Source organism: Stenella coeruleoalba, assembly GCF_951394435.1.
Source record: "Stenella coeruleoalba genome assembly, chromosome: 16".
Taxonomy (NCBI): domain Eukaryota; kingdom Metazoa; phylum Chordata; class Mammalia; order Artiodactyla; family Delphinidae; genus Stenella; species Stenella coeruleoalba.
Genome location: NC_137162.1, coordinates 31376938 through 31390397, shown reverse-complemented (window position 1 = coordinate 31390397; position 13460 = coordinate 31376938). Strand labels below are relative to the sequence as shown.

The 13460-nt window shown below is 42.5% G+C and overlaps 2 protein-coding genes across 2 annotated transcripts in view; one reads left to right on the top strand and one right to left on the bottom strand.

The window, feature by feature from the left end:
- Positions 1-10365, top strand: part of ZNF518A (zinc finger protein 518A) — an 83775-nt gene extending 73410 nt beyond the window's left edge. Inside the window, exons 6-7 of the mRNA XM_079899256.1 lie at positions 4664-4854; positions 6234-10365. Of these exons, the coding sequence (XP_079755382.1) occupies positions 4664-4681 (18 nt within the window). The 3' untranslated portion in view covers positions 4682-4854; positions 6234-10365. The remainder of the gene's footprint in view (positions 1-4663; positions 4855-6233) is intronic.
- The window catches only part of BLNK (B cell linker), a 74131-nt gene that overhangs the window by 5899 nt on the left and 54772 nt on the right, over positions 1-13460 (bottom strand). Inside the window, exons 10-16 of the mRNA XM_079899265.1 lie at positions 10356-10428; positions 8598-8625; positions 7754-7796; positions 5442-5529; positions 4846-4877; positions 1380-1456; positions 470-553 (exon numbers count right to left, since the gene is read on the bottom strand). Of these exons, the coding sequence (XP_079755391.1) occupies positions 470-553; positions 1380-1456; positions 4846-4877; positions 5442-5529; positions 7754-7796; positions 8598-8625; positions 10356-10428 (425 nt within the window). The remainder of the gene's footprint in view (positions 1-469; positions 554-1379; positions 1457-4845; positions 4878-5441; positions 5530-7753; positions 7797-8597; positions 8626-10355; positions 10429-13460) is intronic.

The window sequence follows — 13460 nt, the reverse complement described above, 5'->3', positions numbered from 1 at the left end:
AAGTGGCACTTTAATCTTGGATTGTCCAGACTGTTCTAGTGTTCCTATATGACTGGGCTTCGACTCTCCAAAAATTTACTTCCCAGTACTTTTTGCCACCTTGATCCCAATCTTTTATCCCAAGCATTGATCCAAAATAGTCTGTTACATTTCACTGCTGGGTGGATCTCATGTAGCACCAAGCCTTACAGAGATCCCCTCCAGAGCTTTCTTCTCTTCCACTATTTGGAGAGCAGTGGAGCCTATGGATCCGTGTATAGATGAAAGGATAAGCAGCAATATGATAGCGGAACAAAGAAAGAGGGAGGTACTTCAAAGAGAGGAGGGGACGGCAGTTCCTCTTGAGTAAGTAAAGAGAAAAGATCCCTGCATCCATAATTGTTGCAATTACTTAATTAGCATATTATCGGGATGACAACTGTGCCGATATAGGCTGAGGGCACAACATGAGATTTTAAAATGGTCAGACCTTGTTCGATCTGTATAATGCCTCTTCGGCCGACTTTCGATCGCAGGCACCAGCGTACCATGGTTTACAGTGAACGTCAGCTTCCTGTGAGTGAGAGGGCATTATTAAGCATGAGATGGCCCTTCAATGACACTGAACCTTCTGTGCACTAGAAACAAAGTCCCATTTTGCATTACCAGAAAGGCCTAAGTACATTTGGGCCAGTAATCTGAAAATGAGTTTTATGCTTCTTTTGATCAACCACAAGGATTATAATTGACTTTTCCCCAATTTGGCTGTAGGGGGTAGACTTAGTATTTGAACTTGAGACCTAATCCTGCTAGATTCCTGAACCATTTATTCCTTTCTCCTAAATAAGTTATAATCTCCCTTTCTATTATGATCTTACTGTTGCTTTGTGGAGCGTTTTATAATTTCCGAAGTGTTTTTACAAATATCTTATTTGATTCTTGTAACAACTTTGAAGGCAAGACGAATACATGCTATCATCCCTATTTTACATTTGAGAAAGCTTAGAGACTTGCCCAAGGGCACACTGAGTCCTTTCTCTGTCTTTTCTTAAACTATGCTATTTTATGTGTTTTAATATCATATGCCTCCACAGATCTATTCTGAAAAAATTACATAGTTTAAATAGAATCTATGTGAGAGGAAGAACAATAAAAACAACACACTTCTTTGCTAGTTTTGAAGAAACACCAATTGTTATTTATGGCATCCAGAATACAAATTAGTATAAATGGAGCAAAGTCTTAACAGTTGGGAAAAAAATGTATTCTGTACCCATCAGCAAATGACAACTCACAGGCTCACTTAAAATAGAATCTGTTTCCAAGCTTCACTCCAAAGTCTCTCTTATAAGAAGTCATGCCCTTTCCTGCAGTTTACTGATAACGAGTTCATTTCATACCTGTTCTGACAAATTGGAATTAGATGAAAAGCTGGGTAATGGGCCATCCACAGTTGGGCTTCCCCCTTCTGGAAATCCTGAAAGGGATTTGAAAAATCAGTGGATCCCATTATATCTTGAGCAGTTACTCTGCCTATACCTCAACACTGTGCTGGGAGCTACAAGGAACACACACACTGAAAAATCACACACATAAAAAAAATCCTTAAGAGTTGTTCTTCTCGAAGTGAGGTCTGAGGACCCTGGGAATCCCCAAGATTCTTTCAGGGCGTTTGTGAGGTTTTTTCCAAATACATATCTCTGTGAAGCCCAATTTTCCTCATATACTTCGACCAGTAAAACATATTGTAACAGATTGAATGTAGATGCAGATATGAGAATTCAGCTGCCTCTGTTATTCCAGGCATTAAAGAGATTTTAAAAATGTAAAACAATGCCACTCTTCCCCCTAAATTTCTTTTGTTTGGAAAATGTATTTTTTTCATAAAAATATGTTGTTAACATGTAATGAGTTTAATATTTTAAAAATGGATTCATAAATGTTTTAAATGTCTTCTAACTAATACATTAAATATCGTTAGAAAGAAACACATAAACCATAGTTCTTTGGGTCTGCAATGATCTTAACAGTGTTAGAATGGTCCTGAGGTCAAAATGATTGAGAATTTCTGCCCTAAGGCATAAACTCCCTCAGGGAGTTTACCATCTAAATGTGGAGACATGGAGACACATGAAATGGAGAAAATACTTAGCTGTATTCATTCATTCATTCATCCACTCACTCATTCATTCTTTATTGTGTACCTGCCATGGATCAAGGCTTTGGGAATATACAGCAGTCAACAAAACAGCAAAATGCCCCTCCCTCTTGGAGCTTAAATTTTAACGGAGTGAGATAGGCAATAAAGACATAAGTAAATATATATACAATATTACAAAGTCGTAAGTGCTATGAAGAAAAGTAGGCAGGGAAGTGGGTGGGGGATATCTTCGGATAAGTAGTATGCTTAAATAGGCTGGTCAGGGAGAGCCTCACTGAGGTGACACTTGGGTAAGATCTGTAGGTGGAGAGGGAGGAGGCCTGTGGATATCTGAGGAAACAATGTTGCAGGTGTAGGGAACAGTGAATGCAAGGGCCTGGCATATTTGAGGAATAGAGAGGGGGCCACTGTGCCTGGACTGCAGTGAGAAAAGGGGTGAAGAATAAGGGATGAAGTCATACAGGAGGTGGTGAAGGGACCAGGTTTGTGGGACCCAGTGGACACTTAGCATGACTTGGGCTTTAACAAGCATGGTATGGGACGCTTTTGGGGGTTTTTGAACAGAATAGTGTGATTTGCCTGTCTTTTAACAAGGTCACTCTGACTCCAGGGCTGGAAATAGATAGAAGGGAGCAAGAGCAGAGAGAGGAGGTCAGTTGAGTCTTGCAAGCCCAGGCAGGAGGTGATGGTGGCTTGGAACAGATGGCATCAGCAGAATTAGTGAGAGTGACTGGATTCCAAATGTATTTTGAAGGAACGGCTGGAAGGTGTGAAGAAAGCAAGTGAAGGGACTTCCCTGGTGGCGCAGTGGTTAAGAATCTGCCTGCCGATGCAGGGGACACGGGTTCAAGCCCTGGTCCGGGAAGATTCCACATGCCACAGAGCAAATAAGCCCGTGAGCCACAACTACTGAGCCCGCGTGCCACAGCTATTGAAGCCTGCGCGCCTAGAGCCCATGCTCCACAACCAAAGAAGCCACTGCAATGAGAAGCCCGCGCACTGCAACGAAAGGTAGCCCCCGCTTGCCGCAACTAGAGAAGGCCCACACGCAGCAATGAAGACCCAATGCAGCCAAAAATAAATAAATACATTTATTAAAAAAAAAAAAGGAAAGCAAGTGAGGAGTCATGGGTGACTCTAAGGTTTTTGACCAGAGCAACTAGAGTTGTCCTTTCTTAGGAGGGGAAGTCTACAAGAGAAACAGGCTTAGATGAACCAACTGCTTCAGATAAAAGTGCCCTGGACGTTCAAAGGTGACAGCCACCATTGTTAACAGGAGGGAGCAATGAGGGCTTGGCAGGCCCAGGAGGGCTGAGTATGAAGGAAGGCTGTGTTCTGACAGGTGGGGACAGTATTCCCGGGTAGGAGCAGGAAAAATAGGGTGGGAGGTCACGCTCTTCTAAAGTACATAGTACAAGGAGGTTGGTGGTTTCCACAGTTTGGGCAGTTGGGGGGGTTCAAGGCTGACATTTTCTGATCCCTGAATATGTGCCAGCCCTGTCCTGTTTCTCACATCTTAGCTCACTTTGCCTTCACTTCCACCCTTTATGGGAGGAGCTATCAGACCCCATTTTACAGGTGACGTCTTCCCTGACCACAGCAGCCCTCACTGTCTCCATTCCTCTCTGTGCCCACCCACTGCCACCTTGCTTTATTTTTCTTTATATCACTTTAACATTTGCCTGATATTGTATGGCTTATCTAGTTGTTTATTTCTCCTCTAGTAGAAAAGAAGCTCCGTAAAGGAAGGGACTCTGTTTTATTCACTGCTGTATCCTCTGGGTCTAAAATATTGCCTGGCACATGGCAGACAGTCAATAAGTATTTGTCAGTTGAAAGAATGACTTGGGTTGAAAAACAATAAAGGGTATAATAAAGCTTTACGTAGTAAAAATACAATAAAATTTCTATAGCTATACCATTTCACTTTGTGTTCAGAATTTTAGAAAAGTTTCTTTTATTTAAGATGAATCAAAAATCCAATTAAAGCCTAAGAAACAGATTTATGTTTATATAAACACACATACTTTTTGTATATAATAATTATTCTCTTTATTTAAATTTATTGAATCTTGATTACTTTGGAGTATTTTCCAACTTATCCATGTACAGGAGGGTTTTATTTTGTGTTTTCATTTTTTTCCTACATTGAGTAGAAAGTAAATCAAGGTTTGGGCAGCTGTGTTCTGTGAGTCTGACTTCATATATTTTTAGGGTATTGTATTATTAGCCTAGGGAAAATTATCCAGATATCTGCCAGATCTTCTTTTCAGGGTGCCCTCTGTAGATACATTTTACGATCATTAAAATGTATTTTAGATTCAATTTAAATAGCTATCATTTACTGAGGACCTTCTATGTACCAAGCACAATATGTTGTTTTACTTAATCATCTTATTTTGAAAATAGTTGTATTGTTGTTGTGAAAAAAATTAAATAAATAAAAGATGACCAGTATGACCAGTAAAATATTCAATCAAAACTAAAAAAGTAAAAATGATCTCAAATCTATTTACTTTTCAGAACAGCTCCATGAAATAAATATTCTTGGCCCCGTTTTACGGATGAGGAAACAAGCTAGAGAGGATACTAAGATACTCCAGCTGGAAGAGGCAGTGTTGCCCTGGACCCCCAGGTGGCTCAGACCTGAAGAGCCAGCCTTAGCCGATACCTGATACTGCTCTCCATGCCTTCATTGTACTTACTTGGCAGAGGTATGGGTTTTTGATGAATTGGTCTGAAAGGAAGAATTTCAGATTAATTAAAGGGCAAAGCACAAGATGAATAAGTTTGACTTTTTGCTTGCACTGAAGATACTCAGAACAGGTGCATCACAAAGGATCAACAGGAATGGCCAATAAAACATATCTAAAGATAGGAGAGGCACCAAAACCTTCAGGATAAGTAAAATTGTTCCCTTTAATTTTATAAAAAGAGGAGACTTGACTAGTGTTATTTTTTAGTGAAGTCCAATAATCAACCCAAATATTAGTTCAGTCTCTGTAATTCTAAGCAGTTTTTTTTAAAGTTGTTACCTACTTAACACCTTTTTAAATTTAATTGCAAAGCAATGAAATATTAAATCTTTACCAATCACAACAAGCCAGTGTTTCTGTGCAGTATAACAATGCAGGTGTTAAGGAAACTTTAACTTTTTTGGCCACACCGCGCAGCATGTGGGATCTTAGTTCCCCGACCAGGGATTGAACCCGTGGTCCCTGTAATGGAAACGTGGAGTCCTAACCACTGGACTGCCAGGGAAGCCCCAAGGAAACTTAGTTTTAAAGGAAAGAATTCTTACTTCTGGGGAGGAGGAGGAAAAACTTGTGACTGCATATTTTCTTGTCTGTGACTAGACCCTCGGTGGCGTTCAGCAGGTATAGGTTTTTCTGCATTAAGAAAATTATCATAGTAGGATTAGGGTGAAATGTCTGTCCCCATGCCCAAACTCAGAAACATCAACCAAGAGGAACCAGATTTGGTCACATGTCTTCCCATGAGCATGTCTTTCACCAGGATGTCCTCCCTTTGTGCACCTGTCAGTGTGGTGGTGTGTCTGAGCTATTAAGACCAGGACTCCTACTCAGCGGTGTTACAAGCACACCCTACCACCTCTGCATTCACCTCTTGGCAATGTACAAATACATGGGGACTGAACCTGTGGAATCTGGACCTTTAGGTGTGTGATTACAAGTAAAAGTCAGAAGATGGGCAAGCTTTAGCCACCCCTGATTCCTATGTGGCCTCCACATAGGTGTTACAACACCCCGCCGTGTCTTCATTAGTCATAAGACATGGTATAAGTAATTTCTTACTGATAAGAGGCAAAATATCAGCGTTTGCGAATGATCTACTTTTCTGAAAATTGAATTGAGCAAATTCAAGTTTATCCCTATAATAACGTTAAATCTCACTTGCATTTCACTCTTTTCCTGAGTGAGAGAGGAAGGGGTGGAGTTATAATTAGTTCACAGGGAAATGTGCATAACCTGAAATCTAAGAAGTTTATGGTGAAGAACATTTATTGCTGAACCACTAATAAAAGTGATTATAAATTATTGTAATGCTTTATTCTCCCTCGAATTTCGTCTAGGGTGTGTTAAAGTCGGGGTATGTCCAAAGGTCTGTCTCCTGCATGGAAGAAAGTTTGAGAACTACTGATCTCCCACTAGAGGATCCCCAAATAAATAAAAGCAGTAAGAACTCAAAGACTCAAATAAATGATGATAGACTTCGGGGTTTCTTGAGGTGCAGAGAAATTCAGAAGCTTTGAATCTCTGAAGATTGTTTCAAGTTTGTGGCAAGTTACTTCGAGCTGCCACGTGAGATGTTTTGTTCATGACTTTACAACATGGTAATTTCAGGAGAAACAGTGAACACTTTGGTTCCCCACGGCCTGATGAGCTTTGACCACCCCTGCTTTTGCGCCCGTCCTCCAGGAGGCTTCCTTCCTAGGTCAGAAGAGGCCGCTCACCCGCTTTGGGTTTGGATGGCCATTGCCTCTACTCTTGAAATGAGAGACCACACTCCTGCACTGGGAGCCCTTTGGGAATGAGGACACCCGAGCCGCATGGGACATGCCAAGAGCCTGTTCTCTGATGGTTTTCAGAAGCTTCTGAAGCCATGAAATTTGCACAGGGTTGTACTTACTTCCTACAGAGGCTCACCCTAATGCTCCATTATCACTCCAAGCTCCCTGCTCAGCAGGCATGGAAGACTGTAAGGAATGGAAGGACAGCAAGGCAAAAGCATCAGGAAAGGCAGAAGAAAGCAAGACACAGGAAGGGAGCGGTACCTCAGGAACAGCCTGGGAGAAAGATGTGGGAAATGATGTAAAAAACTCAACAGAGCAGTCAAAGCAGACAGGTGAGTTGTAATGCACATTCAGAAAATGTCTACCGTCCATTGTGAGACCAGGTGTGCCCTCATTAACTCAGGAAATGGTGAGCTTTTAACATTGGGTACCTTCAAGATTGGAATTAGACGGGTGCAGGATTTTAATTTCTATATAGTGTTTTAAGTGTTGAGATTATGGATGATTCTTCTTCTTTCTGTTTTTTTCCCCCAGTATTTTTCAAATACAAATATTTTTTTAATGGGAAAGTTCTAATAAAAAGTATACATAAGGGTTTTAGATTATGATAAAACAAAGGAAGGGAAGCATTGAAGATGTACTAAGATAGATGTTTGAACTCAGGAAACATTATTTTGAAAACTTAGCACAAGAACTTGTTCGAACAAACAGGTTTTTTAAAATTCATTACCTTAGCCATTAATTCTAAGATACATGACTGGCTCTAAATAAGTCTTCACACCTATGTAACACTGTGGCACTGTTTCTGGCAAGTCATATCTGTCTACAAACAGGCAGGTTTTGGGCATGTAGACTGTGGCCTGCCCCAAAGGTGCAGCCTGGCATGCGCAGGTCCTGATCAGCTTTGCTACTCACTACTCATGGCAAAGTAAAGACTGTTCTGTTTAGAAAATTGAGTTTTATGTTCACAGTTGCCTTATGAATAATTAAAGAAATTTAGAAATACATTTGTATACAAATCCTTAATCAAAATAACTTTCAGAGTTATTTGCTCATCTGTCAAGGTAACATAGGCTTACCTTCACAAACACTTGAGGCATTCTGTTGAGAGACAACTGGAGTCTATTTAAAAAAAAAAAAGAAAGGCAAGGATCTTTAATACAGTGGTATGTGGAAATAAAAGTCAAAGCAATATTATTAAAATAAATACTGGGGGAGAACATTTCTTTGATGCATAGCTTTTCTTTCAGTCACAAGACCAACAATTAAAAACACACAGTCCCCCGGCCCACTTTTGCATTAAGTGACAATGGACTGGAAGTGTGTCAGGGAAGGAGCAGTGTCATCCTGGCCTCCCCACTCTGTCAACAGGGTTGGTGGATACCATGACCCCCAGCAGCTGCTGGGCAGTAGCGCTTATGCAGTGGAAATCTGGCATCCGGCTTTGGTCTCAGGGCCCCACCGTCTTGGTGTTTGTAAGGGACTGTAAATGTCAGGCTACAGTATAGATACCAGGTCAAGGTGGGCTTCCTCGAATAGTGGGCTGGCCCAGGTTCCCCACGTTCTGCCCAGAAGTTGAGTGTACTCAGGCCTTTGTGCCTGATACGCAGTTGTCAGTCATTAGTTCCCAGGCCTGCGGGTGGGAAGCAGACACAGGGGAAGACAAAGGTCTTGGGACGCAGGGAGCCTGACCGCTGATCGGCCGTTCATATTCAGTGAAGCCACCGGGTTCAGGGAGGATGTGACCCTCCCATGCAGCATCTTCCCTACCCAAGTGAGGATTCCAAGTTTCTCTTGGACTGTCTGGGCAGCAACATGATTGCTGTGTTCACCTTAGCGGGAAGCATCGTCAACTTTAAATAAGTGGACAAGAATAAACATTGCGGGAAACATGAAGCACATTTAAAAGCAGAATTAACTCACCGTCTTCAGCGGCGTAGCTGTTTTTTTCCTGGGGGATGAAAAGAAATTGGCTTTGTTAAAACACAACAAAGATAAAGAGGAGCTGATTTTACTCTCAAATTTAAACTAGAATAGTGAAAGTGATACAGGTGTGTAGGAAGACTGTCCTTGAAGGGAAGAGAGGGATGAAAGCAGGATTTAGCCATGATCCTTCATAGCCTCAGATAGGGTCTGCTGACAGATGGCAAAGGGGTTAATGGGGATAAACAGGAGGACCAGTTGCCAGGGAATCGGGATAACTGAGCTCTTGTTCCAGTTCTGCTACTGATTACTCTGCAAACTCAGGCCCGTTTCTCTCAGCTGTGAGGGCCAGTCTGAACTTTAGTTTCTTCATCTGTAAAATGAGGACCAGAATCAGCGTTTGCAAAGTGTGTATGTAGAGCCGTCCCTTCCCCCAACAGCACCCCAGGGCTACTGTCTTGGGAAGGAGGGTGGAGACATGAGGGTGGCCAAGCAGGTACATTTGTAGCCAGCACCTCCCCACGCCAATGTTCCCCCTGCTTCAGGTGACTCTTCTCTGCTAGACATCTGCCTAGAATTTCATTCCAAACAGATAAACCCAAGACCAACACAACACAAGTTTGAAACCCACTCTGATCTCTGGTCCTGAAGGTGCTTGCCTGACCTAAGGTACTGGTTTGTCTTAGTTCAGTAGAGATTGGACTCTAATATTGCCAAGGCTTTATAATTCTCTTCTGTGTTTATTTTGAATACTGGCTTTCTCTCTATCTCTCACTTTGTTTTGGCTGAGAGCTGGAAGATTGGGGGAAGAATACTAACAATTCCCAAGTGCCTCTAAGACGCCTGGCACTGGGTTAGGCTCTTCACATATTTTTAAATCTCACATTGTCCTTTTTAAATGGGTGTTTTTATTACATTTTAGAGATTAGGAGACTAAGTAACTTGCCTGAAGTGGTAAACCTAAGCCAAGAGAGAAGTGCGCAGAATTTTGTTTAATAAACCCCTGAAATGGAGAATTTCTTTGCTTTACTCAGAGGCAGAATTAAGGCTATAGCCACGCAGGCTTGCTTTGGACAGATTTAAATGTGCTTTTAAAATAACCTATTGAGCCAATATGAAATTATGGGGTCACTGTTTGTAATATTAATACATTACATTCACCCAATATCTTACAAAGCTCTTCTGAGTTCAATGAGAAAGAATGCCTCTCTCATCTCCCTTTTGAAAGGAACCTTGGCAGTGTTGCTTTGATTGAACACCCAGTGCATGCTGCTCTGTGTACACATTTGTTTGCAGATCACTAACTACTTGGAAGAGAAACTGAGGAGTAGAAAGTAGGAATGAAACCTGCTAGTGGGTCTTAAAATTATTCAGGTGCTGGAGTTTGTGTCTTGTGGAACACAAGTCAATGAGCTCAAGATTTAGCTATAAGTTTATGGGAGGAAAGACTACTAGTTTTTGATGTCAGCAGGGACACCCCTAGTCCAACTTGAAGCATGCATGGGTGTGGAGAACACCAGGGCAATAGGGTTTCATTTCCACACTCTTCAGGAACACACCTATTGTAATGTTAGGTGCACCTGCATATGAGCTTGGGCAGGTATGCTCTTCTGAATGGAAACAGCAGAAAAACACCCCCCTCTGGCCCCCAGATTCTCAAGCAGGACTCCTATGTGGATTCCAGGCAGCTCTGCTCACAGCAGTGATGGAGACCATACACTGAATTCACAGAGTTGCTTCTCTGCAACAGGAACTTACCCAGCCCTGGGCAGTGGGGATGGTGCAGCAGGTGAAGAGGTTGACTTAGAGTCCCAGGCCCCGCTCTTTCGACCTGCGCAGACATATACACAGGTCAGTCTCTAGCCCTGAACTGAGGGCTGGTGGTCACAGTGAGCTGGCCTTGCTGGCAGGCTCAGAAATACATGCACATTTTTTCTTACTTTCAGCTAAGCATATATAAGTAGTTACATTGAAGTTTTGGGGGAAAACCTATAGGCAAAGGTGATGAAACATTTTATAAATGCCAATTTATAAGCTCAGAACTAGGATGTTAATTAGGAACTCCATCTAAACATTGCTAAATGACCTTCTCATTTCCCCCATGGGACAAGTTCAGAGCCCCTGATTCTGTGGGTTCAATAAGAGCTCACAAGGGTTCCTATGGAAGGGAGCTAAGAGCTCTCACACTTGTATCTATATGCACTGCACAAATGTGCACAACAGCAGTGCCTAGAGACAGAGGGGCACAGACCCACCACTCCTGATCACACCTATAGACACTGCTCATTCCTAACCACATTTACACAGTACACAAACCTAACCTCACATTTGGAGAACACTCATTCATTCATTCATCTCTGAGTTCTTAGGGCCTTCGCTCATTGCAGAAATAAACAAATGGAAGAAGCAGCAAGCTATTACCCAAATCTCATCTTCTGAAGTCACAGAAGGGACCCAGAGGGCCTTGTCCCCCACGCCCATTTCCCCTCCCTCTACCTGAAGATAGAAGCCAGAGCATCGTTATGAGGGAAGAAGGTGAGAGACAGGCAGAGATTCACTGCTGAGATAGGCAGCAGGCCTGGATGCGGAGAGGCCAGAGCTAAGCCAGCTCCCCTCAGCGTGTCCCAGCTGCCTCCTCTCAGGCTGATACCGCCTGCCTGGACATTACTGCTCAGTGAGATAAAGGCTCTCTACTGAATTAAATTGAACTGAATAAATGTTTTAATTAAGAACTTACTACATTTATAAGTCCACAATTCCTAATGGACTTAAAGGGGATACTCTGTACATATAGGTTGGACTTGCCCACAGTATGTATTTGAGTTTGCAAGATAAAGCACACATAAGTAAACACTGAGGTAATAATCTATTAGCAAGAGTTATTGAGAACCTGGTATGTGTAAAGCCCTTGGAGGCACTGTGTTAGGGGCTGTGGAAGAGCTGAAGAAGTAGACATAGGCTTCTGCCCTCCCAGAATTTATAACAAGAGAAGACACATGCACCCCCATGCCACCTCATCTGACAGGACCACCTATTCCAAACACAAAAAAAGGGAAAAAGTCCTCGAAAAGTATTAAACACAGAGATCATAAAGTTCATTCTCATGTACTTGACTAGAGAGAGGCCTTCAGGCTCTCACTCAGAGCCCATTTACTCTTTCTACACATAGTCCTTACATAGGGCTAATTTCCATAAGCACTCACCAGTGGCATCTGGTGAAGGAACGGCCCCTCCCATGTAACCCTTACTTAGATGTAAGCTGACCCTGATGGGATTTTTAAAAACATTTTGAGAAAGAGACTACATATGGAATTATTTTTTTTTTGCGGTACGCAGGCCTCTCACTGTTGTGGCCTCTCCCATTGCGGAGCACAGGCTCCGGACGCGCAGGCTCAGCGGCCATAGCTCACGGGCCCAGCCACTCCGTGGCATGTGGGATCTTCCCAGACTGGGGCACGAACCCATGTCTCCTGCATCGGCAGGCGGACTCTCAACCACTGCGCCACCAGGGAAGCCCCATATGGAATTTTTAACATTTCCTCCGACAATAAACTGAAATGTCATCTGAATGTGTAGTAGTATGAGTCTAACTGTGTTTTATTAGCAAGGGTATCAAGTTGATATTGTTCTTCACATTCTCAATACTTAAGATTCACATTGTGAAAATACACTTTGCTACTCATAGATGTTGATAGAAAGTTTTAGGGAAGAGAAAAAAAATCCCTCGTCTGAAAAATAAGGAAGCAGAAAGAAGGTCTAAGTCAGAATTTCCTCCCAGGGGTCCCCTCTCTTTTCACCAAGGGCTCGCTTGGCCTGAGCATGTTATTGTTGTCATATCTACTGCCTGGCTTCTTTACTAAGCTTCCCTTTCCTTCATATCTGCAAACAGTTGGCCAACGTCTTCCTTTCCCCTTCCCTCCTCGTAAATAACTTCTGCAGTCAGAGGAGAGGGAGGGGCATGCTGGCTGTCCTCTGTGGTGGTGGAGTCCAGTACAAGCTCTGGTTTTGCATCAGGAAGACAGGGTTCCAGTTATTTCTCCGCCACCAAACTGGCTGTGTGACCTCTTACGAGCCACTGTGTCTCAGTTTCCCCCTCTGTGAGATGGGGATGCCACTAGCTACTTTATCTAACACAGAGTTACTGTGGTTAGGTAATAAGGTAACTTTGAACATGTAAAGAATTAGCCAAATATAAAGTAATATTGCTGGAAAGGGACTGAAAGTTTTGAGGGTCAAAAATGTTATGCTAAGTGAAAGGAGTGAGATGGAAAAGACTGTATATTATATGACTCCATCTATATGAATGTTTGGAAAAGGCAACTCTATAGCAACAGAAAGCAGATCAGGGTTACCCAGGGCTGAGGATGGGAACAGCACTGACCACAAATGAGCATAATGGCTCTTTTGGAGTTGGGGTAGGCACAGAAAGTTTCTAAAACTGGTAGTGCTGGTTACAAAACTCTATAAATGTAATGATTTACAAAAAACATTGAATTATACATTGTAAAATGAGTGAGTTTTATGATACATAAGTTATAGCTCATAAAGGATCTCAGTAAATATGATTATTGCTATTTTCATTTTCTCATCTTGTTATCTACCACGGCAGTATCTCTAGGTGCCGGGCACTGTGCCAGGTACTTCACATGTGCCACTTCTAGGCCTCACATAACATCAAGGGAAGCAAACAGAGGCTCAGAGGGGTTAACGGGCAGGGCCAGGGTTGGAAACCAAGGCCATTCAAGTTGAAAGCCTAGGCAGGCAGTGTCCTCTCTAGCCAATATCTCATAATGTTACTCTGGGGCATGATTTGGCATGTCAGATTCACTTGCTGCTTCTCCCTTATGTGGGGAAAGATTAGTG